Source organism: Artibeus jamaicensis, unplaced genomic scaffold, assembly GCF_021234435.1.
Source record: "Artibeus jamaicensis isolate MK-2021 breed Jamaican fruit bat unplaced genomic scaffold, CSHL_Jam_final contig_475, whole genome shotgun sequence".
Taxonomy (NCBI): Eukaryota; Metazoa; Chordata; class Mammalia; order Chiroptera; family Phyllostomidae; genus Artibeus; species Artibeus jamaicensis.
In genome coordinates this window covers 5,397,471-5,425,224 of record NW_026521852.1, presented here as the reverse complement: position 1 = coordinate 5,425,224, position 27,754 = coordinate 5,397,471, and the positions used below count along the sequence as shown (strand labels likewise).

General features: G+C 41.6%; 1 protein-coding gene across 2 annotated transcripts in view; it reads right to left on the bottom strand.

Moving 5' to 3' along the window:
* The window catches only part of SLAMF1 (signaling lymphocytic activation molecule family member 1), a 35,905-nt gene extending 24,629 nt beyond the window's left edge, over positions 1–11,276 (bottom strand). For both annotated transcript variants that reach the window (XR_005080969.2, XM_037134224.2), the window contains exons 1-3: positions 10,852–11,276; positions 2,858–3,196; positions 747–1,025 (exon numbers count right to left, since the gene is read on the bottom strand). Coding sequence is in view for 1 of the 2 variants with exons in the window: in XM_037134224.2 (XP_036990119.2) it covers positions 747–1,025; positions 2,858–3,196; positions 10,852–10,927 (694 nt within the window). In the remaining variant the exon portion in view is untranslated. The remainder of the gene's footprint in view (positions 1–746; positions 1,026–2,857; positions 3,197–10,851) is intronic.
* Positions 11,277–27,754: the final 16,478 nt, after the last annotated feature.

Sequence of the window (27,754 nt, the reverse complement as noted above, 5' to 3'; positions counted from 1 at the left end):
AATGGTGCTTTTCTTTCTAGATAAAGAGAAATGAAAAGATCTAGGTTTAGGTGCTGATTCTACCATTTATAAGTTGAAAAAACTTGAGAAAGGTAGTTAGTTAAGTTCTGTGAGCTTCAAGTGCCTTCTCTGTAAAATGAGGATGATGCTGGTAAGGTTATTGTGAGGATCAAAGGAGATTGTAAAACTGAGTGCTTTGCCAATAATAAAGTGCTATACCATTTACCTTTATTCCAATACTTCCTTATCTAGGTCTTAAAAGAACAAACTGCCTGGGTCATCTCACTTAATATGGGATCCACTGTCAATTCCATGAAAGTGGCCCTTCATCATATCCTGCTTTTCATTATTGAGCAAATGTTTTACATCTTATTTTTACAACATGTTGCTGATAGATCATGTCAAATCTATTTCCAAATTCCTACAACTTAGATGATCAATAAATACTTACTGATGGTATGTAACTGTCTCACCATTAGTGGAACAGGAATGGGGGAGTCAGTACCTTCCACCCACACTCCCTCACCCAGCCACCCCTGCTGACTGGTACAAGGCAGAAGAGAAGAAGGATCACAACTTGGACACCTGGGTTCTGGGTCTACCTCCATCATTTCTTGTTTCCTCAACTGTGAACTAAGAATAAAGTGTTGTTATCAAGTTAAAGAGCATGGTTATGAAAGCAGAGTGATTGGTCCAGGTAGGGAATGAGCCCAGATCATTAATGTGGCACACTAGCCACCACTTACCTGAGGGATATGACTTGCATCTGGACCATGGGATGATGATCTGCGAATGGTTGCTGATGGGGTTGCTTGCAGTGCAGATGTAGGTACTGTCAGCATGCTGAGGGCTGAGGGTGAGATACAGGGAGCCATTTGCTATAATCAGCGGGTGGGTGCCTGCCTCCTTGCTCCAGCTGAATGCCACATGGTCTCCCTTCTCCACCTCACAGGTCAGTATCAAGCTGCAGTTTCCATTCTCCTGGGTCAGGTTCAACACCTTAATTTCCGGAGTGGAGATCCGCTCTGTCAGGAGGGGGAGGAAGGGAGCCATCACTGAACTGAACACCCTGAAATTCTGATCTGACCTTTTAGTTAGAAGAAAATGCAGCCTACAGTGTGTCAGCAAGTGTGATTTATTTCTAGTATGGACCTATTGCTCTGCACCATCCTTTTCTTTCCACATACTCCCTTCCAGGACCACCTTGGGATTAAACAGAGAAGAAAATACTGTCTTTAACTCCCCTCCTACCAACACTGTTAGGGATCCCCTTGCCTTCCCCAATGTCCTTGATCTAGGTTGTTCTTCTGTATTCTGTCTGTAGAGTTTGCTGTCTATCCCCATAGGTTTGGTTGCCATTGGCTAAAGTATCACCTCTGTGACCTAAATGAATGACTTTTTAGTGGTTGAATTTTATCATATGCATATGTGTCCAGTGCTTTAGAATGCCCGAAGTAGGGATAGCCATGGGCAGCATTGATCTATCTCACTCTAATACCATGAAATAAGCAGGAAAAAGGAAAATGTTTTATTTATTTAGTAACTACTATATATTCTTTAATCCTTTTAAAATATTCTTTAATCTTATTAAAAACTTTCTAAACAATTGCAACCCTAGTTATAATTATTCACATTTTATAGATGAGGAAACTGAGTCCCTCATCAGAGTACCTTACATAATGTCACTCAGCTTATAAACAATCAAACTGAGATCTGAACTTATGTCTGACTCAAAAAGCCAGCCTCTTCCTTTTACTTGGTAATACCATGGTTGCAGAGACCATATTGTCCAAAATAATAATTTGATCCCAAAATGTGACAAGAGGTCACAAAGGCAGAGAATTGTTCTGGAAAATGCATGCTCATAGTAGCCTGTGCCAGGACCACTGTGGGAGTGATCAGGATTCCCTGGTACCTACTGGAAGACTGTAGAAATCCTATATATGCTATATGGAAGAAAAGAGATTCTGGGGGTAGGGAAAAGGTGGGATGGGCATTGCTGTCTCTCCTGTTGGTACCTTAGGACTTCAAAGACATGCTGAAAAGTAAGTGGGGTTCCCTGTTCCAACCTCAGAGATAAGGAAACCACTGTGAAGAAGCAGGACAGCTCACACAGTGATCAGAATCCCTGAGAATTCAAGGGAACCTCTGGACCTAAGAGACAGAAACTGGGGGCATTCAAGAGGGTCTGGCACTAAAAAGGCTAAAAAAATCACAGGCATGGGATTCAGATGAGCTGAAAATTTAGTTTAATTCTGCAACTAAGTGACTTTATAACCAGCCTTTGTTTAAATGAGAAAAGGGTGCCTCTCCTATCAAGAAGATGCAATGCTATGCCAGGGCACAGGGCTTGGAGAGTGATGCATGGGCTGAGTTTCAGCTCTTCTTCTCCCAGGATCCCTAGTGCAGTGAACAACCCACACAGATGTATGAAATCATGTGCAAACCACTTCTTTGGATTCCAGTGTCATCATCTATGAAAGAGTGGCGGGGCTTGATTAGTGGCATTAAAAGTTTTTTAAATCAGGGAAAAGAAACCCATCTTTTTTCAGACAAAATCTTATTTGCAAATTGAGACTCTTGGGGCTCTGGGCCCTCTAGCCCACAGGCAGCTGGACTCCTTTCCTTTGGGAAATTGGGGTAAGGATGACTATGCTAATCAGTTATCACCAATGTGCAGCTGGGACAAAAAAGATAGGTGATCCTCTAACGCTTCCTCCTACAGCACAGTTTAAATGCCCCCAGACTAGGTCACCAAATTGTTCCCAGTTCTGAATATCCTTTGCTTCTTAGAAGCCTAAGTTCTTAGACCAGGGACCATCTTGGCCCACCAGTGTGGAGAAGCCTTCATTGTTACCATAGAGCTCCAGCTGTAGGCAAAAGTGCTGGACTGAAACGTTTCCCTCCAGGGTTAGAAAATACCAGCCCTCATTCTCCTTCTTGCTTTCCAGGATTCCCAGGTTCAAGTTTTCCAGATGAAACTTATAGCCATCTTCTAGATAGGGTGGAGAACCCCCTTTTGGCAAGTCAAGAGACACAATTTTCTTTTTGACACTGTTTCCCGGTGATTCTGCCTTTGTGACGATGATGTGGATCCTCTTGTTCATACTCTCACTCATCCCTTGAGGTATCAGAGGCAGCAGCAAGTTGCTTCCCAACTGCTCACGGATTGTTGGGCATTTCGTCAAGTCCTCAACTGTTGGAAAAAGGAGAAAACAGTCCCTTTTTATGGGGGCCTTTCAGAATCATAGCCTGAATGTGGGTCAGGAATGACAGACTAGAGTCTCTCCTTCTTCCTCTTGGACCATCCCTAGGCTGGTCTTTAGTGATCTATAAAGACTGTCATGAGGGTCCTATTGTGTTTGCAATATTCTAATGGAAATATTGAAGTTACTTATTATAAAGCTGTATAGGTGAAGACACTGGGTTTCTTTGATCTGGGAGGGAATTCTATCAACTGAGATTTACAGTTAAGGTACCTAAGATGTAAAGATGTTAAATGACTTCCCTAAAGTCACGGGACTAGTGACTGAGCTAGAATCTAAGTCTGTTAATTCCTGGACCAGCCTTCTCACCACTATATACTGTGAAGGATGGGGAGCAACTGAAGGTGATTCTGAGCTGGTGAGCCCAGGAGACCAAGGTTACAGGAGCATCATTGCAGACAATGAAGAAAGAGAAAAGGTGGAGGAAAGTGGAGTCAGGGAGGTTTTGAGCCTAGTGTTCAAACTGTGGTATTCTGGCCCTCTAAAAACCTGTAAAAATTAGTGAATAATGTTAAGGATGAGAAATTATTTCATTTTTCTTTTGCAGATAAGCTGAGCCAACAATAACTGAAAGAAAAAAAACCTTTCGAGCCATTGCTGATTATTTAACACTTCCTCTCCCATCAAACCATAACCCTGCTTCTCATTTAACTGAAGAAGTAGAAAAAATAAAAAGAGAACTTCCATTATCACCACCAAATCAACCTACCTACTTTGATGGATTGTCTATGCTCCCATTTAAGGCTAGCTTCCTCCTTCACGGACCACTCACCTACTTCAAGGCTTTGCTCCTACAGTTGCCCCACCCCTTGCATCATAACCTTTATTATTGTAAGATACATGGTGGGTTATTTCCATCAACACACAACGTGCCGATATATAATTTTATTCACCTTAAAAAACCCTCTCCTGATCCCAGATCTACCCCCAACCACCTCCTCATTTCTCTGTTTTTCATTATCATAAAGTCCCTTCATGTGTGCTTATATTTTCTGTCTCCATTTCCTGACCCATTTTTCCTTATACTCACCCTAACAGGCATTCTTTCCTATTGCTTACTGGAATCACTATTGTAAAGGGCACTGTATATTCCATGATAACAAGTTGATTTTCCATCTTCATCTTGCTTTCTCAGAAGTACTTGACATAGTACATCAATCCCTCTTTGAAACACCATCTTCATCTTTGGCCCCGTGGAACACCACACTCTCCTGATTTTCTTTCTATTTTATTGGCTACACCCCCTGAATATCCTTGACTGGAACCTTCTGCTCTTAAAGAACTCTAAAAATTAGAGCATCACAGGACTCATACTCAGACCTCTCCTCTTTACCAGCCACACTGATCAAGTTGCATAGTTCAACATATTTCTGAAATGCTTATAGAGATAATATATCTTTCACCCAAACTTTTCATTGTACTCCTCAGTATTTGGAGGTCTAAGGGGCATCTTTAACTTAGCAAATGAACTTTTGATTCCAGAGCCCCTTCTGCAAACAACATCACAATTCCCCCAAATTCTCAGGTGAAAACACAGGAACCATCCTTTCTTTCTCATACTCCGCATTCAGTTTGTCAGCAATTCCTATCGACTCTGCCTTCAAAATATGTCTAGCATCCCAGCACTTCAGACCTAATTTGTTTCTAGCACCATCATCATGGGCCTGAGCACTGCCATTGTTTTCCAACTAACCTCCTGCATCCACACAATGGGCAGAGTAATCTTTTAAAACTATGTCAGATTTTGTTTCAACTGCTTTTTTTTATTTTTAATTTTTATTTTATTGCTTATGCCATTACAATGGTTCTATTCCCCCTTTCATTCCCTTCCACCCTGCACCCCCCAACCCTACCATTCCCCTCCCTTAGTTTATGACCATGTGTCTCAAGTTCTATGGATTCTATATTTCCCATACTATTATTGCCCTCCCCCTATCTATTTTCTACCTACTGTCTATGCCACTTATTTTCTGTACCTTCTCCCCCCTTCTTTTTCTCCAACTCCCCTGTTGCTAATCCTCCACGTGATCTTCATTTCTATGGTTCACTCCTGATCTAGCTGTCCTTTTAGTTTGCTTTTGTTTTAGGTGTGGTTGTTAATAACTGTGAGTTTGCTGTCCTTTCACTGTTCATCTTTTTTATCTTCTTTTTCTTAGATAAGTCCCTTTAACATTTCATATAATAAGGGCTTGGTGATGATGAACTCCTTGAATTTGATCTTATCTAAGAAGTGCTTTATCTGTCCTTCCACTCTAAATGAAAACTTTGCTGGATAGAGCAATCTTGGTTGTAGGTCTTTGGTTTTCATGACTTGGAATACTTCTTTCCAGCTCCTTCTTGCCTGTAAGGTCTCTTTTGAGAAATCTGCTGACAGTCTGATGGGCACTCCTTTGTAGGTGACTGTCCCCTTATCTCTTGCTGCTTCTAGGATTCTCTCTTTCCTTTTAATCTTGGCTAATGTAATGATGATGTGCCTTGGTATGTTCCTTTTTGGGTCCAACTTCTTTGGGACTCTCTGAGCTTCCTGGATTTCCTGGAAGTCTATTTCCTTTGTCAGATTGGGAAATTCTCCTTAATTATTTGTTCCAATAAGTTTTCCACTCATGGCTGTTCCTTTCCCCCTTCTGGTACCCCTATAATTCAGATGTTGGAGTGTTTAAAGATGTCCTGGAGGTTCCTAATTCTCTCCTCATTTTTTTTTTTTGAATTCTTGTTTCTTCATATTTTCCTGTTTGGTCATTTTTTCCTTCCTTCTGGATCACTCTCTTGATTTGAGTCCCAGTTTCCTTTTCATCACTATTGGTTTCCTGTGTACAATTCTCTTCATTTCAATTAATTTAGCCTTCATATGTTCCTCTAATTTGTGACTAAAATCAACCAGTTCTGTGAGGATCCTGATCACCAGTGTTTTGAACTGTGCATCTGAAAGTTTTGCTATTTCTTGGTCACTTAGAGTTATGGGCTCTGGGGCTTTGAGATCTTCTTGAGCCATTTTTTGGTCTGTTCGCTCCAGTTAAGCATGAGGAGCGGAGCCTTAGGGGCGGGGCGGGGCTTCCAGGGCGGGGTTGCTGGGTGGTGATGCTGTATGTAGGGGCGGGGTCAGAGCCAGAAATGGCGGCCCAGTCTGCTGCCTCAGGTCGCTGGGACCCGCTTGGTCCCTTCTCACTGCCCACTCCCTCGCAGGTCTGTCTGTGCAGGAATGCGCCACCACAGTCAACCTGCTGCCCTGCGCCCTTGAGGATCCACCGGTTGCTCACTGGTTAGCTCATTGGGTCTGCCCTTTGCAACCCCATGCCTGGCTCCGTCTGACAGAGTTTTCCTGTGCAACCCCACTCCGCTAGATGCTGGCTTTGCCCCTCTTATCCGTCAGGCTGAAGAGTTCGTTGTTATCAGATTTCCGAAAAGTTCAATTTTCTGTGTTCTGACTATGTTTTCTATTGCTAATGTTTTATTATCTCTAAAGTTGGTTGTGTGAGAAAGCATGGCATCTCCACCTATGCCTCCATCTTGGAGGAAGTCTCTGTTTCAACTGCTTTTAAACTTCCAGGGATTTCTAGCACCCATAGAATAAAAGTCCATAATCTTTGTTCTGGCTTCAAATACTCTGGACAACCCAGATCCTGATACTGCTCCCACTCCATCTCCTTCCATCTCTCTCTGCTCTCTGCTTTCTGCACTATGGACATGATGACTCTGGCTGCTTCTTTATTCACCAAGGGCATTTCTAGTCTGGAACTTTTGCATTTCTTTCTCTTTCTCTCTCCCTTTACATATCTGGATAGCTCTTTCTTTCACTTTAATTTTTGTTAAAAAAATGATCTCTGTGAGACCTGCTCTGACCTTCCTGTCTAAAATGGCATCTCCTTTCTTGTTGCACCTTTCCCTGTCTGTTATATTGTATATTTGTTTATTTTTGTCTTCCCTACTAGAATGCAGACTCATCAAGTGGAAGAATTTCATTTTGTTCACTGTTTTTCTCCCTACAACCTACAACAGTGGTTGGCACATAGTAAGTTTTTAATAAATATGTGTTCAATTTATGAATGCCAAATGCCATATCACCTGACTAAATCTCTCTTATTTACCTTGGCCCCATATATAGTTATATATTAACCATAAGTTAATGTTCATAAAATAAGAAGTCTATGACTCAGAGAGAACATAGATTGCTCTGGTTGATAAGAGAGTCAGAAGAGAAAAATAAAACTGTTTCCTTAAGTAATGCAACCACCTAGAAGAGGCACAGTGAACTTGTGATTAAGATGGGTTGTTGGAAAATTAGAAACACTGCCTAAAATGTTCTTGATAACAAAATACTCTGAAATCTTAATGTTGTCTTATAAAAAGCCCAGCTAATATCAGACTAAAGATTCAAAGCTTGGGAAAAAAGAGAGAGAAGTCTATCTGGGCTAATGTCAGGATTAGAGTGATTGAGATTCATAATTATTAAGAAAAGGTGAGAAAGGCAGTTAGGCATTTTAAAACAAAGTATTTTAATATAGAGCACTGAAAACAGAGTGCTTTCCTTGTTGCCTAACTGATTAGATGAGGAACTGTGGTTTTAATGCTGGTGTTTTCACAAGGATAATTGGAGAAGCATGTTGGGACTTCTTTCAACCACATTAATGAATACATGACCACCCAGATAACGTGGTAGGTACAGTACCCAAAAAAGTAAGCTCTTGCAACCTGAACTTAAATTTCTACATATAAAGAGATGACAGAAAATTAGGGCCATAGATGCAAAAAGAAATGCCCTGTGGTACACAAGCCCCCTGACATTTTGTACAAAACTTGTACAGATAAGCATATGGACATTTTTTTTTCTGAGAACACAACCATAAATTCATCTCTCAAAGGGGTCTGAGGTTCAAAACATGATTAAGAACCACTATCATACTGTCTATATTTTTAGACCAATTTCGATGTGGAGAGAAAAGAATGAATATTCCTACTTTCATACCATGACCCTCCCCATCCCATATCTCCCTTATGCCCTACCCCCACTTAACCTAACACCCCTGCCCCATGGTTACATTCAGAACTCAGAATTGATGGAGAGTGGGGAGAAGAAGGGATATAAGATGAGAGAAGTAGTAACAAAATAATATGAAAGAAAAATAAAAGAAATAAAGTAGGACAGGAAAGAAGGAAAATAAAGAGGAGACAGAGGAGAAAAACAGGTTGAGTGGTTTGTGCACACTCAGTCATGGGAAGTGGAATCAAAACCTGGTTGGGAGGAGACCCTCACACCCCACAACCACATAAAAATGATGAGGTAAAAACTGTGTATGTGAGTGGCTGGGGGAATTGAAATCATCACCACTTAAGCACGAGTGGAAAAATGAGTGGTAACTTTAAAGAGGTTCATAAAACCCTTCAAGTGGAGTCTCCTACTCCTGAAACATGCTTCTGCCTGATGAGTGTTTTCCAGTGGGTATGTGATTCAGTCACACTTGTTTATTGAAAGGGTCTGGAGAAAACATTTATAGATTTTAGCACCAACTCACCTTCCTTTGAGGGTAATTCTACTTAGAAAGTAGAATGATTCACATGGGCTATGAATATTTTCCTGAAATCAGTAGAATTTAGCCAAACTTTTCACAAGATGGGATTCTACCTAATAATAGAGTTACCACTCCACCACTCCTACCCATACATTTACATGTGCTTGTAGTATCTTGATATACCACTTCTTTCAGGCGGAGGAGAGCCAGGACTTACAAAGCCTCACAGTTCTTATTGCAAATCTAGGGCCAGAAAGAAAAGATAACTTGTCTGAGGCTGCTTTAAACAGCTGAGGCTGCTCCTACCAGCTGTCCTCTTGTTTCCATTCCTTGATAATGTTGGGTCTTCCCATATTATTAGCATGTCCCAGCCTGAAAGCTTGTTGGCACCATTTATTTGCTTGGCTAGCACCTTCTATCTCACAGGTCTTTGCCTCTGACCCCAGCTGAGATAAAGCTTCTTGGTTGGGTAAATCTGTCATGGCTGACCTGTCTCACTTGCAAAGTATTACTGTCTGGATTTTATTGGGGTTTCACAATATGGTGTGTGTTTAAAAATATAAAAACCCTGTAAAAATTTTGTGCATATTTCAGAGAAGACAAAATACAAGGAAAGGAGTTGCTGACCATTGGGTAGACATGCCCTGTGGGGCTGGACTGTTACTAACCCGTGACCTCCACAGCCTTCAGTGGAACAGCTGTCAGTCAGCAGTACATGAGACTCCATGGGCCAGGAGGCATGCAAGCACAAAGATAAAAATGTTCAGTGCACTGTTCAACCCCATTGCTTCTGATAGTCACTAAGAGGTATGCCAAAAATGGTGAAGTCACAAATATGGTACAACCAGGAAGGCCTGACTTTTCTCATAATGGCTTAAAATTGTTCAGTTTGACTTTCTGAGCCTTGAGCTCAATTATTCTTCTCCTAGACATTGGGCAGCAAAAGCCATGGGTCTACCTGATTCTGAGGAATAGTGTGGTCAGGAAGGGCCTTTTCATCACGGAGTCTGGCAAAAGGTAGGTCTTATGTGCATTTCTTCTGATATCCCTAACATATCTTTGGGGTTTTTCTGGAAAAGTCCATAATGGATTTGCAATCTTGAGGCCCCCAAGTGCAAAACACCTGGAGTCTCAGGATCCCCACCCACTGCAAACCCCTGCCTCAAATGCCACTTCTGCTCCGGGCTGCTTCATACACTCTAACCAAAGTCTCAATGTGTTTGAGCTGAAAAAGGGTTCTTGTCCCCAAACTCAGTGAACCTGAAATTCACTTCTTGCTTGGCTTTTTTCCCTCAAATACCTTTTTTTCACAGTCCTAATACTACTAAAGAGAGGCCAACAGAATGCCTTTGGAGAAAGACAAGAAAGACAGGAACAGAGAGAGCCCAGCTCCAAATGCTCTGTTGTGTCACTGGCCCTAGCTGAAGCTGCCCTGACCCTTAGGGTTCCTCATTTGCATTTACCACTTACCATAAGCCCTGGGCTCCAGGAATACCAGCCTCTCCTCTTGCTACCCTGGAGCCTTCTCTTCCAGGAAAGTAGCCACCAGTACAACCACAGTGTGGCCACTGTCTCTTCTTAACGGAATGTCTGGGATTTTCACTTCTACCCTCTCTTCCCACTATAGGCCTTCCTTGTTCTCAGACCATGTTCCTGATCCCCTTCCAAGGAAAGGGTGTGGGAGTCATCTTCTCCCAGAGCTTCATCTTGCCATAAAAATCTCTTATCCTGGGTATTTGCCAGAAGGATACCCATGCAAAACCAATTGCTCAACCAGGACTGACTGGAGCCTATTACTCTAAGAGGCCGATCTAGAATGTGACCTGTGCCTTTGTCTCAGAGCTCCTGGTTTCCTTGAAATGAGGATTGGCGGGGCTGTGCCTCAGAACCCAGGGGCCCAGGAACTCATAATGTTCCTTCCTCTTTGAAAGAGGCAGGTGAAACTCAGAAGGAGTGCCTAAGGAAGAGGCAGATGAACCATAGCCCCCAGCCCCTGTGTCTTCTCTCAGTCCATGGGGCTAGCTGACTCCGTGGCAAGTAATCATAGAAGTTAAAACCTCAAGCACATGAACACTCACCTGTTACGCAGCTCAGTTCAAAAGCCAAGGAGAAAAACAGCAGAAAGTTCAAGGAAAGAAGCCCCTTGGGATCCATCAGCTGGTCAGGAGAAGGAGCAGAGCCTGGTGAGAGGAGCCCCGCAGCTTCTTGCAGAAGTATTAACAGAGGCAAACTGTATCAGGCAGCCCTGCCTCTGCTGTCTAGTTTATGCATCAGAAACCAGCAGGCTTCCTGTCTTACGGGACTTTTTGTCTTAAAAATTGCTCATCTCCTTTCAGGCCTTAAATCACTTTGTTTTCCCGAGAAGTTCGAGTCAGGCGCTTAGACCACTAGAGGCGGGAAGGGAGTGCAGTCACCTTGACCAACTACAGCTATGAGCAGAAACGTGCTCCTCTTGTTAGCTGTCTTCAGGAAAGGGAGACCAAGTTCTTTGGGCATTTTTATCTGGTAAATCATCTTAAGAGTGCAAGGAAAAGAGGAAGTTTTGTCAGACCACTCCCAATCTTGCATTAGTTAGTCCAAAGAGGAACTTGAATGACTAAAGTTTAATGAGTTAATGGACCTCTTATTTCTGATCTATTCCATAATTTCAGACAACACCTCTACATGTAGTGAGGTTCTGATGCCAAAATCACAGAGGGATGGGTGGGCAAGTGCAGATCAGTTGTCAGAAATCCAACTTCCCTGCTGGATAGAATGTGGTAAGATTTAGGAGCCCTGTGGTATGTTTGAAGGGGCCACTTTTATTTTTGATCTTGTGTCTACATTTTTGTTGAGGTTAATGGACTAGAATTAACAGAAGAAAGAGCATAAGTACTTTCCCATAAATTATGCTATATCAATGAAACACTGGAAAGATCTTATTACCAGTTTCCACAAGGAGATTTTGAAAGACCAGGCTAGTGTTTTTGAAGTCTATTTTCACAGTTTGAAGTCACTCTCCAATGGGCCTCCCTAAGAAGACCAGGGTAATAAGGGAAATGAAGACTTTCTTAGACAAATAAAAATTGAGGGAATTTGTTGCCAGTAGTTCTGCCTTGCCAGAAATGTTAAAAGAAGTTATTTAGGGATAAAAAAATAACATGTCAGAAACTCAGATCCATATAAACAAAGGAAGAGCACTAGAAAAGGAACAAGTGAAGGTATAATAAAAACTTGTTTTTCTTCCTCTTAGCTGATCTAACAGATGACACATTGTTTAAAATAATAGCAATAATGTATTCAACTATGTGTGCTTATGTATATATCTTATGTATATTACATGCTTATATGTGTTTGTGCATAAGTAAAATGAGTGACAATAATGATACAAGAGACAGAAGAGAGAAATAAGGATTTTTTAAACATTTTTTAAATTGATTATGCCATTACATTTGTTCTATTTCTCCCCCTCTATTCCCCTCCACCCTGCACACCCCTCCCCCACCATCCCCCCTTTAGTTCATGAACACCTGTCTCAGGTTCTTTAGATTCTGTATTTCCCCTACTATTCTTGCCCTCCCCCTATCTATTTTCTACCTACCGTCTATGCTACTTATTTTCTGTACCTTCTCCCCCCTTCTTTTTCTCCACCTCCCCTGTTGCTAATCCTCCACGTGATCTTCATTTCTATGGTTCACTCCTGATCTAGCTGTCCTCTTAATTTGCTTTTGTTTTAGGTGTGGTTGTTGGTAACTGTGAGTTTGCTATCTTTTCACTGTTCGTCTTTTTTATCTTCTTTTTCTTAGATAAGTCCCTTTAACATTTCATATAATAAGGGCTTGGTGATGATGAACTCCTTGAATTTGGTCTTATCTGAGAAGCGCTTTATCTGTCCTTCCATTCTAAATGAAAACTTTGCTGGATAGAGCAATCTTGGTTGTAGGTCTTTGGTTTTCATGACTTGGAATACTTCTTTCCATCTCCTTCTTGCCTGTAAGGTCTCTTTTGAGAAATCTGCTGACAGTCTGATGGGCACTCCTTTGTAGGTGACTGTCCCTTATCTCTTGCTGCTTCTAGGATTCTCTCCTTCCTTTTAATCTTGGCTAATGTAATGATGATGTGCCTTGGTGTGCTCCTTCTTGGGTCCAACTTCTTTGGGACTCTCTGAGCTTCCTGGATTTCCTGGAAGTCTATTTCCTTTGCCAGATTGGGGAAGTTCTCCTTTATTATTTGTTCAAATAAGGTTTCTACTGGTGGCTGTTCCTCTTCCTCTTCTGGTACCCCTATAATTCGGATGTTAGAGCATTTAAAGATGTCCTGGAGGTTCCTAAGCCTCTCCTCATTTTTCTGAACTCTTGTTTCTTCATTCTTTTCTGTTTGGTCATTTTTTCCTTCCTTCTGGTCTACCCCCTTGATTTGAGTCCCAGTCTCCTTTCCATTACTATTGGTTTCCTGTGCATTACCATTCATTTCAATTAGTTTATCCTTCATATGTTCCTCTAATTTGTGACTAAAATCAACCAGTTCTTTGAGCATCCTGATCACCAGTGTTTTGAACTGTGCATCTGAAAGTTTGGCTATTTCTTGGTGGCTTAGATTTATCAGCTCTGGGGCTCTGAGTTGTTCTTGAGCCATTTTTGGTCTGTTCACGCCCGTTAATTATGAGGAGTGGAGCCTTAGTTGTTCACCAGGGCGGGGCCACCCAGGTGGCTGGTTTGTGACACTGTATGTGGGGTCGGGGCCAGAGAGGGAACAATGGCGGTCCTCTCTGCTAGCCCAGTCTGTCCCACCACTCACCCCGCCTGTTTATCTGAGCAGAAATGTACTCGCCTCTTCACTGGTTTATCTGCATGCAAATGCTCCACCAACCGCAGCCAGCCAGCCGTGCCTCTTCCCTGTGTCTGCCGGTAGCTAGCCGACACCTGGGATCTGCGCCTTCGGCTGCTTGTGCACCACCCGGTCGGGGATCTTTTTGCCCAACCTGCTCCGCTGCTGGCTTTGCCCCTCTTACCGGTTTAGCTGAGCATTTCGATGTTTTCAGACTCCATATTGTCAATTTTCTGTGTGGTTTGATTGCATTTACTATTGTTAAAACTTTGTTGCTTTTAGATTTGGTTGTGCATGGATGCAAGGTGTTTCCACCTATGCCTCCATCTTGGCAGAAGAGGATTTTTTAAATTATAAAATGCTCACACTACTCATGAAACACTATACTGTTATTTGAAAATGTGTTTGGATTAGTTGTAAATTTATACTGCAAAATCTAGGTCAACCACTTTTTAAAAACATGCATAACTGGTATACTAAGAAAGGAAAAAAAATGAAATCATACAAAATTCTCAATGAAAACCACTGAAGACAGAAAAGAGGAGAAGAAATGACAGCAACAAAGAGCAAGGGTAACAAATAGAATATAGTAACAAATATGATAAATATTAACTCAACTATATCAACAATTACTTTGAATGTCAATGGTTTAAATTAAAAGACAGAGATTTGAGTGGATTAAAAACAAGACTCAGCTGTATGTTGCCTGAAGGAAACCTACTTTAAGTGTAAAGACACATATCGATTAAAAAGTAAATGGATGCAGAAAAAAACATGGAAACACTAATCAAAAGAAAGCAAAGTAGCTACCTTAATTTAAGATAGAGCAGACATCAAAGCAAGGGAAATTATCTGGGGAAAAAAAGGACATTACACAATAACAAAGTAGTCAATTCTCCAAGAAGACATAGCAACCCTTACTATGTATGTGCCTAACAACAGAGCTTCAAATATGTGAGGCAAAAATCTGACAGAATTATAAAGGGAAATAGATAAATCTCTTATCATAATTTGAGATTTCAATACCCCTCTATCAGAAATGGACAGATCCAACAGTCAGAAAATCTGTAAGGACACAGTGGAGCTCAACAACACTACCAATCAACTGGGTATAATGGATGCCTACAGACTACATCCAACAATAGCAGAATACACATTTTTTTCTTAAGCTCACAAGGAACATTCGCCAAGACAAACCACCTTCCAAGACAAATACACCTCAACATATTAAAAAAAATAGAAGTTATCCAATGTCTGGCCTCAGACCACAATGGAATTAATCTAGAAATCAATATCAGAAAAATAACTGGAAACCCCAGAATATACAGAGTTTAAATAACACATGGGTCAAAGAAAGAATATCAGCAGAAATTTTAACGCATTTTGAACAAAATGAAAATTACAAAAATTTGTGTGATGTGGCAAAAGTAATGCTTAGAGGGAACTTTATAGCATTTAATGCATATATTAGAAAAGAAAGACCTAAAAACCAATATTATAAGCTTCTACTTTAAGAAACTAGAAAAATAAGAACAAATTAAATTAAAAGTAAGTAGAAAAAAAGAAATAAAAATTGAGCAGAAAACAATGAAATTGAAAACAGAAATCAAGACAGAAAATCAGTGATGTTTGAGAGATCAACAAAATTGATAAACTTCTAGCCAGGCTAAATTATAAAAAAAAGAAAAAGGACATGAATTAGTAAAATATCATAAATGAATGAGGAGACATCATTACAAAGTCCACGGACATTCAAATGATAAGAAATACTATGAAAAATTTTATGCCCACAAATTTGGTAACCTAGATGAAATGAACCAATTCCTTCAAAGACACAATCTACCAACACTCACAGAAGATAAAATACACAATCTGAGTAGGCATATAATTTATTAAAGGAATTGAATCAATACTTAGTGATCTTCCAAGTCAGAAAGCACCAGTTTCAAATGGGCTTACTGGTGAATTCCGCCAATAATTTAAGGAAGAAATTACACCAATTCTCTATAATTTCTTTGAGAAGATACAAGTAGAGGGAATTTCTCCTAACTCATTCTATTCCATATTCCAATTCACTCTAAGATCAGAACCAGACAAAGATATTACAAGAAAAGAAAAACACAGACCAAATATCTCTCATGAACGTAGATTAAAAAATTCTCAACAAAATATTAGCAAATCAAATCCAATAGCATATTAAAAGAATTATACATTATGGCCAAGTGGAATATATCTCATTGGCAAGCCTAGTTCAACATTTGAAAATTAATTAATCTATCCTGTCAACAGGCTTAAGAAGAATCACATGATCATATTAATAGATGCATAAAAGGCATTTGACAAAATTGAACATTCATTCATGGTAAAAAAAAAAACTCTTGGCCAACTATCCTTACCATGATAAAAAAAAGTATCTACAAAAATCTACGGTTAAGCCAACAAAGATTTATTCCATTAATCTTTGTAACAATAAAAAGCAGGCATTATTATCACTCTTTCACAGATTGGGGTACAGAGCTGCCAAATCACTTTTCTAATGGCTCAGAGCCAAAAAATAAAGGCGTTGGAGTCAAATCCTTTGTTACCTGACTTCAGAGTCTATGCTCTATTCATTCATCATGCTACCTCCATTACAGTGGGCAAAAACTTTAGCCAAACTTCAGGTTCATGTTGGCTAATATCCCATTTCCCATGGAACATTGCCTCAGATACAGACAAAGGTAAGGACAACAGGAGAATACGGAGTGAGCACAATTTCCTGCCCTTCACCTTCATCATCTGTGACAAAGAGCACTTCCTCCCTTGGGCTATGTGGATCCCCACCCTGAGATTGAGGAAGACCACGTGCTTTTGGGAAACAACCTTCCCCAAACACTCTCAGCTTAGCTTGACAATGAGACCATCTATTACTCTTAAATAAAAGGGTGTCACATTCCCTTAAGACTTACTACTGTCCCAACACTTTATGGCAGAGTATGGCAAAGTAACCTTCCTAAAAATGACTGGCACTGGGCTGCCTCTAGTTTTTTAGATAATTATCATCATGATCACAGCCTCTGACCAGAGGTCCTTATAACATGAGACAGTCCCACAGGGTAGGGTCACTGAGGGGCAAGCTAGACTGATTTGCCACTTGGAACCCATGATGAGCACATTTATCTGTATAAAAAATAAGAAAAAACCCACAAAAATAAAATGAAAATATAAAATTTCCCCAAACTCTGAAGTATCTCCTAGGAGACCTGATCACAGAGCCTTAAATTGGTCTGGGGAAAGCACTGGGAAAAAAATACCCTGGGTTCAGCCCTGTTGGGTGAGATGAGGAAGCACATGGGAACAGGTATCTGATATGGTGGCTGAGCAAACAAGTCAACCAGACAGCTCTGTTGTGGGCTGGGATTGTAAGGGTTGAGGGGAGATTAAAGGAAACTACGCTATGAGGTGGCTCTAGCTCAGACCTAGACCCAGGTTTTACCCAATATTTTTATCCTGAGTGTTCATGCCAGTCAGTCACCTTCCTGAGCACATGGATATACTGAGTAACCTAGGCCCAGGTTGGGGAGATAGGGACATGGCTATAGGTGGCCTATGAAGACAGATGCCCTCTGGCAGTATCTTCTGGCCTTACCTGTTCTGTGGTGCTGAGATTGTCCACTGAAAACTTTTTACCAAGTTTCCCACCTCAGTGTCTTCTCCAGGATTCAGATCCAGTTTAGAGCATTGGAGTCTGGAGGTTGAGAAGAGATGTCCATGGCATCTATAATCTGAGGATTTCCTCCCCAAACTCTCGTCACTTCCAGTGTTGCTCCTGCCATCCTTCCAGACCCCAGAGACAATGTGTGCAGATCTCTCCCCTTCTGGGTTCTTCCCTAGACTGGCCCTGAACTTCTCATGTTCCTGCAGTCTCCACAGCTCTTTGACAAGCATTCTTGGTAGGGTTAGGGGTGCTTCATGGTATTCCTTAAATTACCTTATATGGCAGTTATGTAGTTTGCCAGATGGCTTCCTGCTAACACAAGCTGCTAGAGAAAGGAAAATGTGCACATCATTCCACTCCTTCTAGAAAGAAATGGGGTTAAGAAACAAGTCACAGTGGCAATTGAGTTCCCATCTCTGACCATTCCTGTGCAACAAACATTGCCTCCCATAGCACTTCTTAGACAGAGTGATAAATATGACAATAATTTGCAAAGTACCCTAGAAATCTTGGGTAACCACTGTCAGCCCATTATTCTCTCCAAACAAAACTCAAACAAACATCTACTTTTCAGCAGTTCTAGAATGCTCTTTGGCAAGTCAACTGAGCACTCTTCCTGCAAAGGCTGGCAAGGATCAAGATTTATTCCTTTCTCTCTGGATAGTTGTAGTCCCCAACCAACAACTGCTTTCCTCAGATGCAGAGACAGCTGGGGAAATGAGAGCTGCATGTTCCATGAGGTCACTCAATGATCCTCTAAGATGAGGATCACTTAGATGACTCATGTATGGAGCCAAGAACAGGATTCCTGTGCAGTCACATCAATGAGGTGGGCTGACCTGAAGTGAGTCCAGGGAAAATGGAAAGCTAAGATACTTAAGCAGTTTGGAAAACCAAGAAATAGACTAGAAAGTTTCAGTTAAAAATTCTAGCTGGGATCACTGGAGAGAGTAGTGAATTGTGGGAGTGGTCCCAAATGAAGCACATGGGGGAAGGCCAAAAGCTTCCTTTCCCCCATCCACTTGCCTACCCTAGCACTAACCATAAAAAACCATTCCATCTGGTTAAAATATGACTCTAAACATGCTTTGATGATATAATCATACAATTATACTAACACATGAAATTATCAACTACTCGAATAACTATTCAGAATCATTTCTAGTTAAAAGCAGGATACTTAGGAAATGAAAATTTTAAATATCAAAGTTTTGTCCTCTGTTTTCAAAATTGCAATTAAATTTTTAAAATGTCCATAATTTTCTAACCTTGTTATAACTACCTTCAAGTTTGCAAATCTCCTCAAAATCTGTTTTTAAGGCACTTGAGTAGACTAGTTCAGATCTCTGGCTCTGTGATCAGAGAGACCTGGGTTTAAGTCCCTGGTCTGTTATTTATAAATTATGCAACCTTGGGAGAATTATTTACTCTCTCTAAGTTTTTTCTCATTAGTGACATAGTTAAGATGAGGAACCATCTCACAGGGCTCTTGGGAGAACTAAATTATATTAATTCAAGCAAGGTGTTCAGCACAGTGCCTGGCATGTGGTAATTTTTACTTGGTGTCTATCATTTTCATGATTGCCTGAAGGTGGGCATGAGTGATCAAATAATGAACTTCATTGCTCTGATTGTGTGGCTCAGTGGGTTGCAGCATTGCCCCCTACACCAAAAAGTTGTGGGTTTGATTCCCCATCAGGGCGCATATCTAGGTTACAGGTTTGACCTCTGGTCAGGCACATATGGGAGGCAACTGATTGATGTTTCTCTTTCACATTCATGTCTTTCTCTCTCTCTCTCTCAAATCAGTTAAAAAATAAATAATTAATAAATAAATAATAAAACCTCTGGTGATACGCAGGAAGTACTATCTTGTGGTCAAGATTAAAGACAATCTTAGGAGGCCAGAATGCTTCAGGCACCCCAGGTATGAACATCACTTCTGGGCTTCTCCATAATAGGCAACAGTAGCTTTGCAGTGTAAATTAAAGAAAAAGCACATTATGGGCCATTAAGAACTTTGAGCAATTGAAGACAGAGAGATGGATTTTCTGCAATAAGTCTATTAAAGACCTGTTATGAAGGAATTGAAAATTCTCAGCAAAGACTATCACATTTCATAAAGAAAAAGATCTATGTATAAAAGAGAATAGAAACAATAAAATAAAATATAAATCAGAACAGAAAATGTGAAACAGAATGAAAATATGAACTAAACCCTTAGCCACACCTAATTCACAAACTCTACACATGAAAAAATTTAAAGTCAATATAAAAATCAGACAATATAGCAATTGCAGTTATTGTATATTTTAACTGTGACTACATAAAATACTTATAAGGTTTTCATTCTTTATGGTGGATTTGGTCACCTTATACTTTTGCTTTAGTATAAAATTTTAAGTCAAAAAATTCCTCAGGGTATCATAATAAGCACACACCTGATAGTGGGGCAAATTCCAATAATAACTACAGTCACGATGCTGGTGCTCAGTGGGAAACTGTAGAAACAAGGTTTCTCACTGAGCAGTAGCCTAAAAGAAGTGTGTTCTTGCCTCAGCAGGCTACTCATTCTATAAGCACATTTGTAAATAAAATGGCTGGTGTTCACACATTTTTGTGCTCTTTTTAAATTTAACATAATGCATAAAAGGTATTATTATATACAATTGCCTAGTTTTATGAGCAAAGATTTCTTAAAGAATATTGTGTTAATTATCTTGCTTAGGAAACAGAGCAAATACAGATCAAGAGGTAGTTTAAAATTTTAAGTTTTAGAAAGTATTCTGTGAGGTAAAAGAAATTTCGAAGTTTGCTTTGTTAATGAGTATAACAGAGCAGGTCCCATCCTAAGAAATATTTCTAGAAATGAATAAATTAGTTAAGAGGAGGTCTTTGTTTCTGTTGTAGTGTCCTTAAAAGGGATGGCTCAGAGCTCCCAGTTCTAATAACAGAACTATGATAACAGCCATTAAAATGCTGAACTATAGTCTCATCTGGACCCCAAGTGGATGGGATATCCTGCATACTTACATGGCACCTTCAGACCCAGATGTTCTCAGTTTTCCCTCCAAAGGGAGCTTCTGCAGTTGTTCCCCTGCAACCCAGAGTGTTCACTCTTCCACCTGGTAGAACCTTTCACACTGGGGTGGAGGGCTAGGAGAAAGATGGGCAATCAAGCTACTTCTTACATTGCTTACTAAACTTTTTAAAATCTATTGTAAAAATTGACTTCAGGAGCCTGGGTTCTAAATTTGGTTTGTCCACACAGGTGTGCTGGTTATGAGTGTGAAAGAATATGACTATTCTAGCCCTGGCTGGTGTAGCTCAGTGGATTGAGCATGGGCCTGCGAACCAGACAATCGCGGTTCAATTCCCAGTCAGGGCACATACCGGGGTTGCAGGCCGGTTCCCTGCAGGCCAGTTCCCAGCAGGGGATGCATGAAAGGTAACCATACATTGATGTTTCTCTCCCTCTCTCCTTCCCTTCCCCTCTAAAGACAAATAAATAAAATCTTAAAAAAAAAAAAAAGAATATGACTATTCTACAATGGAAACAGCTATCTTTCCCATGAGCTCTGAACCAGGCCTAGACCTTCATTAATATTGTTGTCTCCAATTCACAGATAAGGAAACTGAGGCTTAGAGAGTTAAATAGGTTGCTTGAGGTCACACGGTGAGTAAGTGGAAGGGGCAGCTCTTGAATATAAGCTCTACCACTTCCTGCCACACTTGCCCTGGGATATATGGGCCTAGCAAAGCCATTATCAGAGTGCTTCATATCCAGGGGCAACACAGAGATACCACAGGAAAAGAATAGCTGTGGCCCAATGCCATTATTCTATCACATTCTTCCTGGGCTCTGTGTCTCATATCCTAACCCATTTAACATTAAGTATGTATGATTTTTTACTTCTTTGGTATTTTATGTCTACTTCCTAGGAACTGACCTTGGGCTCTCTCTCTCCCCCTTCCTCAGTCCTGCTCTTATCAGCTCTTTGAGCTCTCTAGCTCCCAGGCCATTTCTGGCCACTGGCCCAGCCAGGTTTATGATTGCTGCCTTGTTCTTCAGCTACTAGTCTTCCATAAGACCCATCCTGGGCCTGCCATAAACATGGTCTTTCTCTCCTTGTCCTGAATTTCATAGTGGAGTCCCTGATACTTGTACTGTCCATTCTCAGAAGTATCTTCTAGGACCTTAAATATTTGGCTCCACTATTGTTCAGCTCTAATTTTTCTTCTAAGCTTATACCAGCACTGAAAGTACCTAAGAGTTCAAGTTTGATGGTTCAAGGGTTCAAGGGTTCAATGTATGCCAGACATTATGCTGTATGATTTACTGATGCTATCTCACTTAATCTTGATGAAAAATCTTCCTGCTAATGAAATTTTTCTAATTGCAGAAGTATATGTAGTTGAGGATGCATAGAGTCAGAAAAATATGAACTAGAACCACAGAAGTTTCACTCATCACTTGTGTGATCTAGGATATGTCATTTTTGGTAAAACTTAGTTTTCTTATTTATAAAATAGTGCATTACAAGTTACCTCATGTAGATGATGCTGTGATGTTAGGCTCAAATCTCAGAGCAGCAAATAAATCTCTCCCCAGTTGCTGGAAGAATTGGTGGCTGACAATTCCCAGCTGAATCCTTCTTTAGAATCTTCACTCAGCCAGTTCCTTCCCTGAGAACCACCCACATCTAATAACTGGTCAACTTGTAGTAAAAGGATAAAAGTTTAGTTCTCTTGGCTCGATTTGAAGCAGCCCTTAAGGGATATTCCAGTTCCAAGGTTTCTTGTGGAACCAGCTGAAGCCTTTGTTGCAACTGTATTAAATTCACTTTCTCTCTCTGCTCAGCCTACACCCTTCACTTCCCATGGGCATTAATTCTTAAGTACTTCCCAGTAAACTTCCTGCATATACATTCTCATTTCAGAGTCTATTCTGGGGAGAAACCTGACCTAGAAGATCTCATGTATTTTTGAGTATTAAAGCAATATAGTGTATAAAAAGTATAGTATTTAATAATAGCATGGGCCTTCAGTATTTGCTAGTTACCTTCTCTTCCTCATTGTTTTGTCTTTCATTCATTCCTAAGAATATGTCAGCTACTGAACTGAAGCTTCTGACAGTAGGCAATGCTCCTCTTCCCACCTGATCAAAACTTTTCACACACAAATAGGTAAACAATCCTTGAGAATTTATTCACCCTCTTAATGGGAGCTACCAAAAGTTATAAGCAGGTAAGTGACCTGATCATATTTCTGCTTCAGAAAGATTACTTTGGCCACAGTGTGGGAGAGATTTAGGTTAAAAAAAACTAGAGGCTGTGAGTTGATTAGAAGAAATAATGGTCTCCACTAAAGAAGTGGCAATGAGTTGGGAGAGAAAGAAGCCCATTGGAGGCTTATTTTGTAGGTGGATTTGGTAAGGTTTGGTGTCTGATACGATGCACAGAGTGAAGGAGAGGGACCTATATACAATGGCCTTTAGACTTATGGTATAGTTTCCAGGCATACAGCAATGTCCTTCTCTGAGATAGGAAATACAACAGGTGGAGATAACTTTGAGATAAAATTGGAAGCAAAGGTATAAGATTAGTTTGTTGGCTTGGGATATGTTCAGTTGACATATTTATGGTACATCTAAATGGAGATTTCCAAGGAATATTGAATATATAGAGCTGAACTTCAGATGAAAAGTATAATCTGAAGATAAGAATAACAGTGAAAAACATTAAAAGTCACCTCCCTAATTCCCTCATTTCACCCTCAGAAGCTGAGACTTAGAGGTTAACACCTCTGAGGGACTTGCCAGAGGCCATATGGCCAGGTTTTATGAAACAGTGATCAAAAATCAGTCTCTTGGGCTAGATTAGTGTACTTGTCTGCAACTGACTTTCATTTTGCTCTATTTATATTTATGTTTCCCCTATCTAACAATGCTTGACATATAGTAGGTGTTAAAATGTTTTTGGAATAGACATACTAATTACAACCATTCTTTGAAGTAGGACTGGCCTGTCCTTTCTACATCATCACTAAAATTATATCTTAGCAGCATCTTAAAAATCATCAGACCAAGGCAAGTCCTATTGAGCCACCAAATTTGCATTCCCCCAGGTATCTTTCAACCCCTCTTCACTTCCTCTAAGAACAAAACCTCTGTTGTGTAGGTTACACCCAAGGGCAGGCTTTGAGCTGCATCCATAGACTTGAATGGGAAGAGTAATAAAAGCAAGAAGAATAAAAAGAAAGTATTGTTTTTAGCGCACAGAACATGCATTCAATTCCCTCTTATTTTACACTTGGAGAAGCTCAGACTAAGGGATACTGTCTTGATTCAGTTGAATTAAAGTTCTGAGACTGAGGGAGAGGGGGGAGCGGTATGAGACAGAAGAAGGCAACTAAGACTCATTGAGCACTTAATGTATGCCAGACATCATGCTGTATAATTTACTGATGCTATCTCACTTAATCTTGATGAAAAATAACCCACTTAGGAAACTGAGGAAAACTGAGGAAACTGAGTCTACAAAGTTTACTTTTCCTGAGGTCTTAAAACAACAAAGATTACTTTTCCTGAGGTGTTAAAACAAAGACACTGAAATAGAGGACAGGGGGACAGTGAGCAGAGAGGAGGAGAAGGAATTTTAGGGGAAAAGAAGGAGGGATTTAGAGGAACTAGTATAAAGGACACATGGACAACAGCCAAGGGGGGGTGGAAATGGGAGGGAGGTGGGGAGCACAAGGCGGGGGTGGGCCGGAATGGGAGTAAAAGGCAGATAATTGTACTTGAAAAATAATTAAATAAAAAATATTTTTGTAAGGCAGCTATTGTTTTCCTATTAATGAAAGTCTGTTCAGACCTCCGCCAAGATGGAAGTGTAGGTGGAACCACCTTGCTTCCGTGCACAACCAAATCTAAGAACAACTATTTTTAACAACAAAAAAATACAACCAAGCCACACAGAAAATTGACAATACGGAGTCCAAAGACAACGAAATGCTCAGCCAAACCGGTAAGAGGAGCGAAGCCAGCAGCAGAGCAGGTTGGCAAAAAAAATCCCCGAACGGGTGGTGCTCAAGCTGCTGAAAGTGCAGATCGAGGGCTAGCTACGGGAGCACACAGGGAAGAGGCGTGGCGGGCTGTCTGCGGTCAGTTGTGCATCTGCGTGCAGATAAACCAGTGAAGAGGGGAGCCAGCGTGGGGCAGCAGGCTCGCACAATTCCGATCGGATAAACAGGCCGGGGGCAAATGGTGTGACTGGACGGACTGGACTAGCGGAGAGAACCACCATTGCTCCCTCTTTGACCACGCCCCCCCACACAGCGTCACAAACCAGCGACCTGGGTCGCCCCGTCCTGGTAAACAACTAAGGCTTCACTCCAGCTTACTTAACAGCTCGAATAGACCAAAAATGGCTCAAGAACAACTCAGAGCCCCAGAACTGATCGATCTAAGCGATGAAGAAATAGCCAATCTCTCAGATGCACAGTTCAAAACACTGGTTATCAGGATCCTCACAGAACTGGTTGATTTTAGTCACAAATTAGAGAAACATATGGAAGCTAAACTAATTGAAATGAATGGTAATACAAAGGAAACCAATAGTAATGGAAAGGAGATTGGGACTCAAATCAATGGAGTGGACCAGAAGGAAGAAAAAAAGTATCAAACAGAAAAGAATGAAGAAACAAGAATTCAAAAAAAATGAGGAGAAGCTTAGGAACCTCTAGGACATCTTTAAACGTTCCAACATTCGAATTATAGGGGTACCAGAAGGGGAAGAGTCACGAGTGGAAACCTTATTTGAACAAATAATAAAAGAGAACTTCCCCATTCTGGCAGAGGAAATAGACTTCCAGGAAATCCAGGAAGCTCAGAGAGTACCAAAGAAGTTGGACCCAAGAAGGAACACACCAAGGCACGTCATCATTACATTAGCCAAGATGAAAATGAAGGAGAGAATCCTAGAAGCAGCAAGAGCTAAGGGGACAGTCACCTACAAAGGAGTTACCATCAGACTGACAGCAGATTTCTCAAAAGAGACCTTACAGGCAAGAAGGAGCTGGAAAGAAGTATTCCAAGTCATGAAATCCAAAGACCTACAACCAAGATTGCTCTATCCAGCAAAGCTTTCATTTAGAATGAAAGGACAGATAAAGTGCTTCTCAGATAAGATCAAATTTAAGGAGTTCATCATCACCAAGCCCTTATTATATGAAATGTTAAAGGGACTTATCTAAGAAAAAGAAGATAAAAAAGATGAACAGTGAAAGGACAGCAAACTCACAGTTATTAACAACCACACCTAAAACAAAAGCAAACTAAAAGGACAGCTAGATCAGGAGCGGAACCATAGAAATGAAGATCTCATGGAGGGTTAGCAACAGGGGAGTGGGAGGAGGGGAAGGAGGGAGAAGGTACAGAAAATAAGTAGCATAAACAGTAGATAGAAAATAGATAGGGGGAGGGTAAGAATAGTAGGGGAAATACAGAATTTAAAGAATTTGAGAGGGGTTTCAAGATGGCGGTGGACTAGGACGGAGCAGATACCAGTTCCTAGTACAAAAGAGACAGACACCTATTCGATCGGAGGAGGTGAGGCCAGCAAGCCAGCAGTTGCCAAGCATATATGAAAATAAGAGACCAGAAACCTCATCGGTCACGGAGGAACCAGACGGTAGGGAGACAGCAGCGGTACAGTAGTCTCTGGGACGGAGCAGGGAGAAACAGCCGGTGCAGGGTAGGGGAACCAGCGCCCTGTGGCCAGAGCCAAAGGGCTCCTGGGGCAGCCTTCAGCGCCCGGACTGCTCCCTCCCTGGAATTTTTCTGCCGGGCAGGCCGAGTGGCCCAGGCGGAGAGGTGTGGAAGAAATTTCAGCCTGCGTGCAATTTGGGGAGCTAGTCACTCCACACGCAGTGTGTCTGGGCCAGTGCCGGAGGGCGCCTAGGCCAACGTTCAGCGCCCGGAAAGCTCCCTCCCTAGGATTTTTGGGCCGGGGACCTGCCAAGTGGCCCAACCAGAGGGGAGCAGAGGTGATTTCAGTCTGTGCATAGCTCGGAGGTCCAGCGCCTGGTGGGAACTGTGTCTGGGAGAGTGCCTAAAGGCGCCTGGGACAGCGTTCGGCGCTCGGACGGCTCCCTCCCTGGAAGTTTTCTGCCGGGCAGGCCGAGTGGCCCAGGCAAAGAGGTGTGGAAGAAACTTCAGCCTGCGCGCAAGTTGGGGAACTATTAGCTCCACACGCAGGGTGTCTGGGCAAGTGCCTGAGGGCGCCTAGGCCAACGTTCAGCGCCCAGAAAGCTCCCTCCCTAGGATTTTTGGGCCTGGACAGGCCGGGGGACCCAACCAGAGGGGAGCAGAGGAGATTTCAGCCTGCACACGGTTCTGGGTCCAGCACCCGGCGTGGTGCTGCTACATCCCTAGGGTTTTTTCTGTTTTTTGTGTTTTTTTTTTGTTTTTTGTTTTTGTTTTTTGTTTTGTTTGTTTGTTTGTTTTTGTTTTTTTTTGCCAGAGGTTGGCCAGGGGACCCAGACAAACACAGGAGCAGAAGGGATACACACCACGCACGTGCCATGACGAGCACACAGAGTTTCTAGGTCGGCGCCCAGTCCTCAGATCTGCTCCCAACTTCCAGTCTACCCCCCCTCAGACTATCTGGAAGCCCGGGACGCTGAGGGGTCCTGGGAAAAGAGCTGAGACCCTCAACCCCCCTCCCCTTTCTGGCCAAGCAAGGTGGGGGGCCAGGAGAGACTTGTTTGATAGAGTTTACAGAGAGGGTGCGGAGGACAAAGGGCCCCAACCAAAGACTTTGTGGTTACCAGTCCAGGAGAACTCAGAGGTGCAGCCTGGGGCTCTGAATCCAGTAGCCACGGCAGCCTGGTCTGCTTCACACCCAGCTTGGCAGCAAGCCCAGGATTGGGCAGAGGGTCTGGGGCTTCCCAACTGAACGGGGGCAGGCCTGTGCTCAATCCCGAGGGAACCAGGCAACTAGACCGGTGCAGGTGCCTGCAAACACAGCAAACCAGACTATGGCAGTAACCCCTGGGAGGGGAGCGCTGCGAGAAAGTCCTAGTTCCCCATTGTAGGGAGCTGGGGGAGAGGCGCCAAGTGTCTGGATCCTGAGAGGGGCTGGCTGGAAAAAAAAAAATCACAACAATCGACCCTCAGCCAACTGCAACCAGAAAAACCGGTTCGGCTAGTTTGAAGCCAACAAGTGACATTCCTTTTTCTGAGGTTTTTGAGAGATTATTTTGGTGCGTTTTTTGTTTTTTGGTTTTTTTTTTTTACTTTATTTTATCTTTATTCTTTCTTTTTTTTTATCTACCTTTCTTCCTTCTCCATTCCTTTTCTTTATCTTTTTACTTTTTTAAAGTAATCTGTTATTTCTTTAAAACTTTATTACTGTTTCATCTTTCCATACTTTTGTCCTCTTTTCCCGGATTTTCTGTTTTATTTCTTTTTCTTTTCT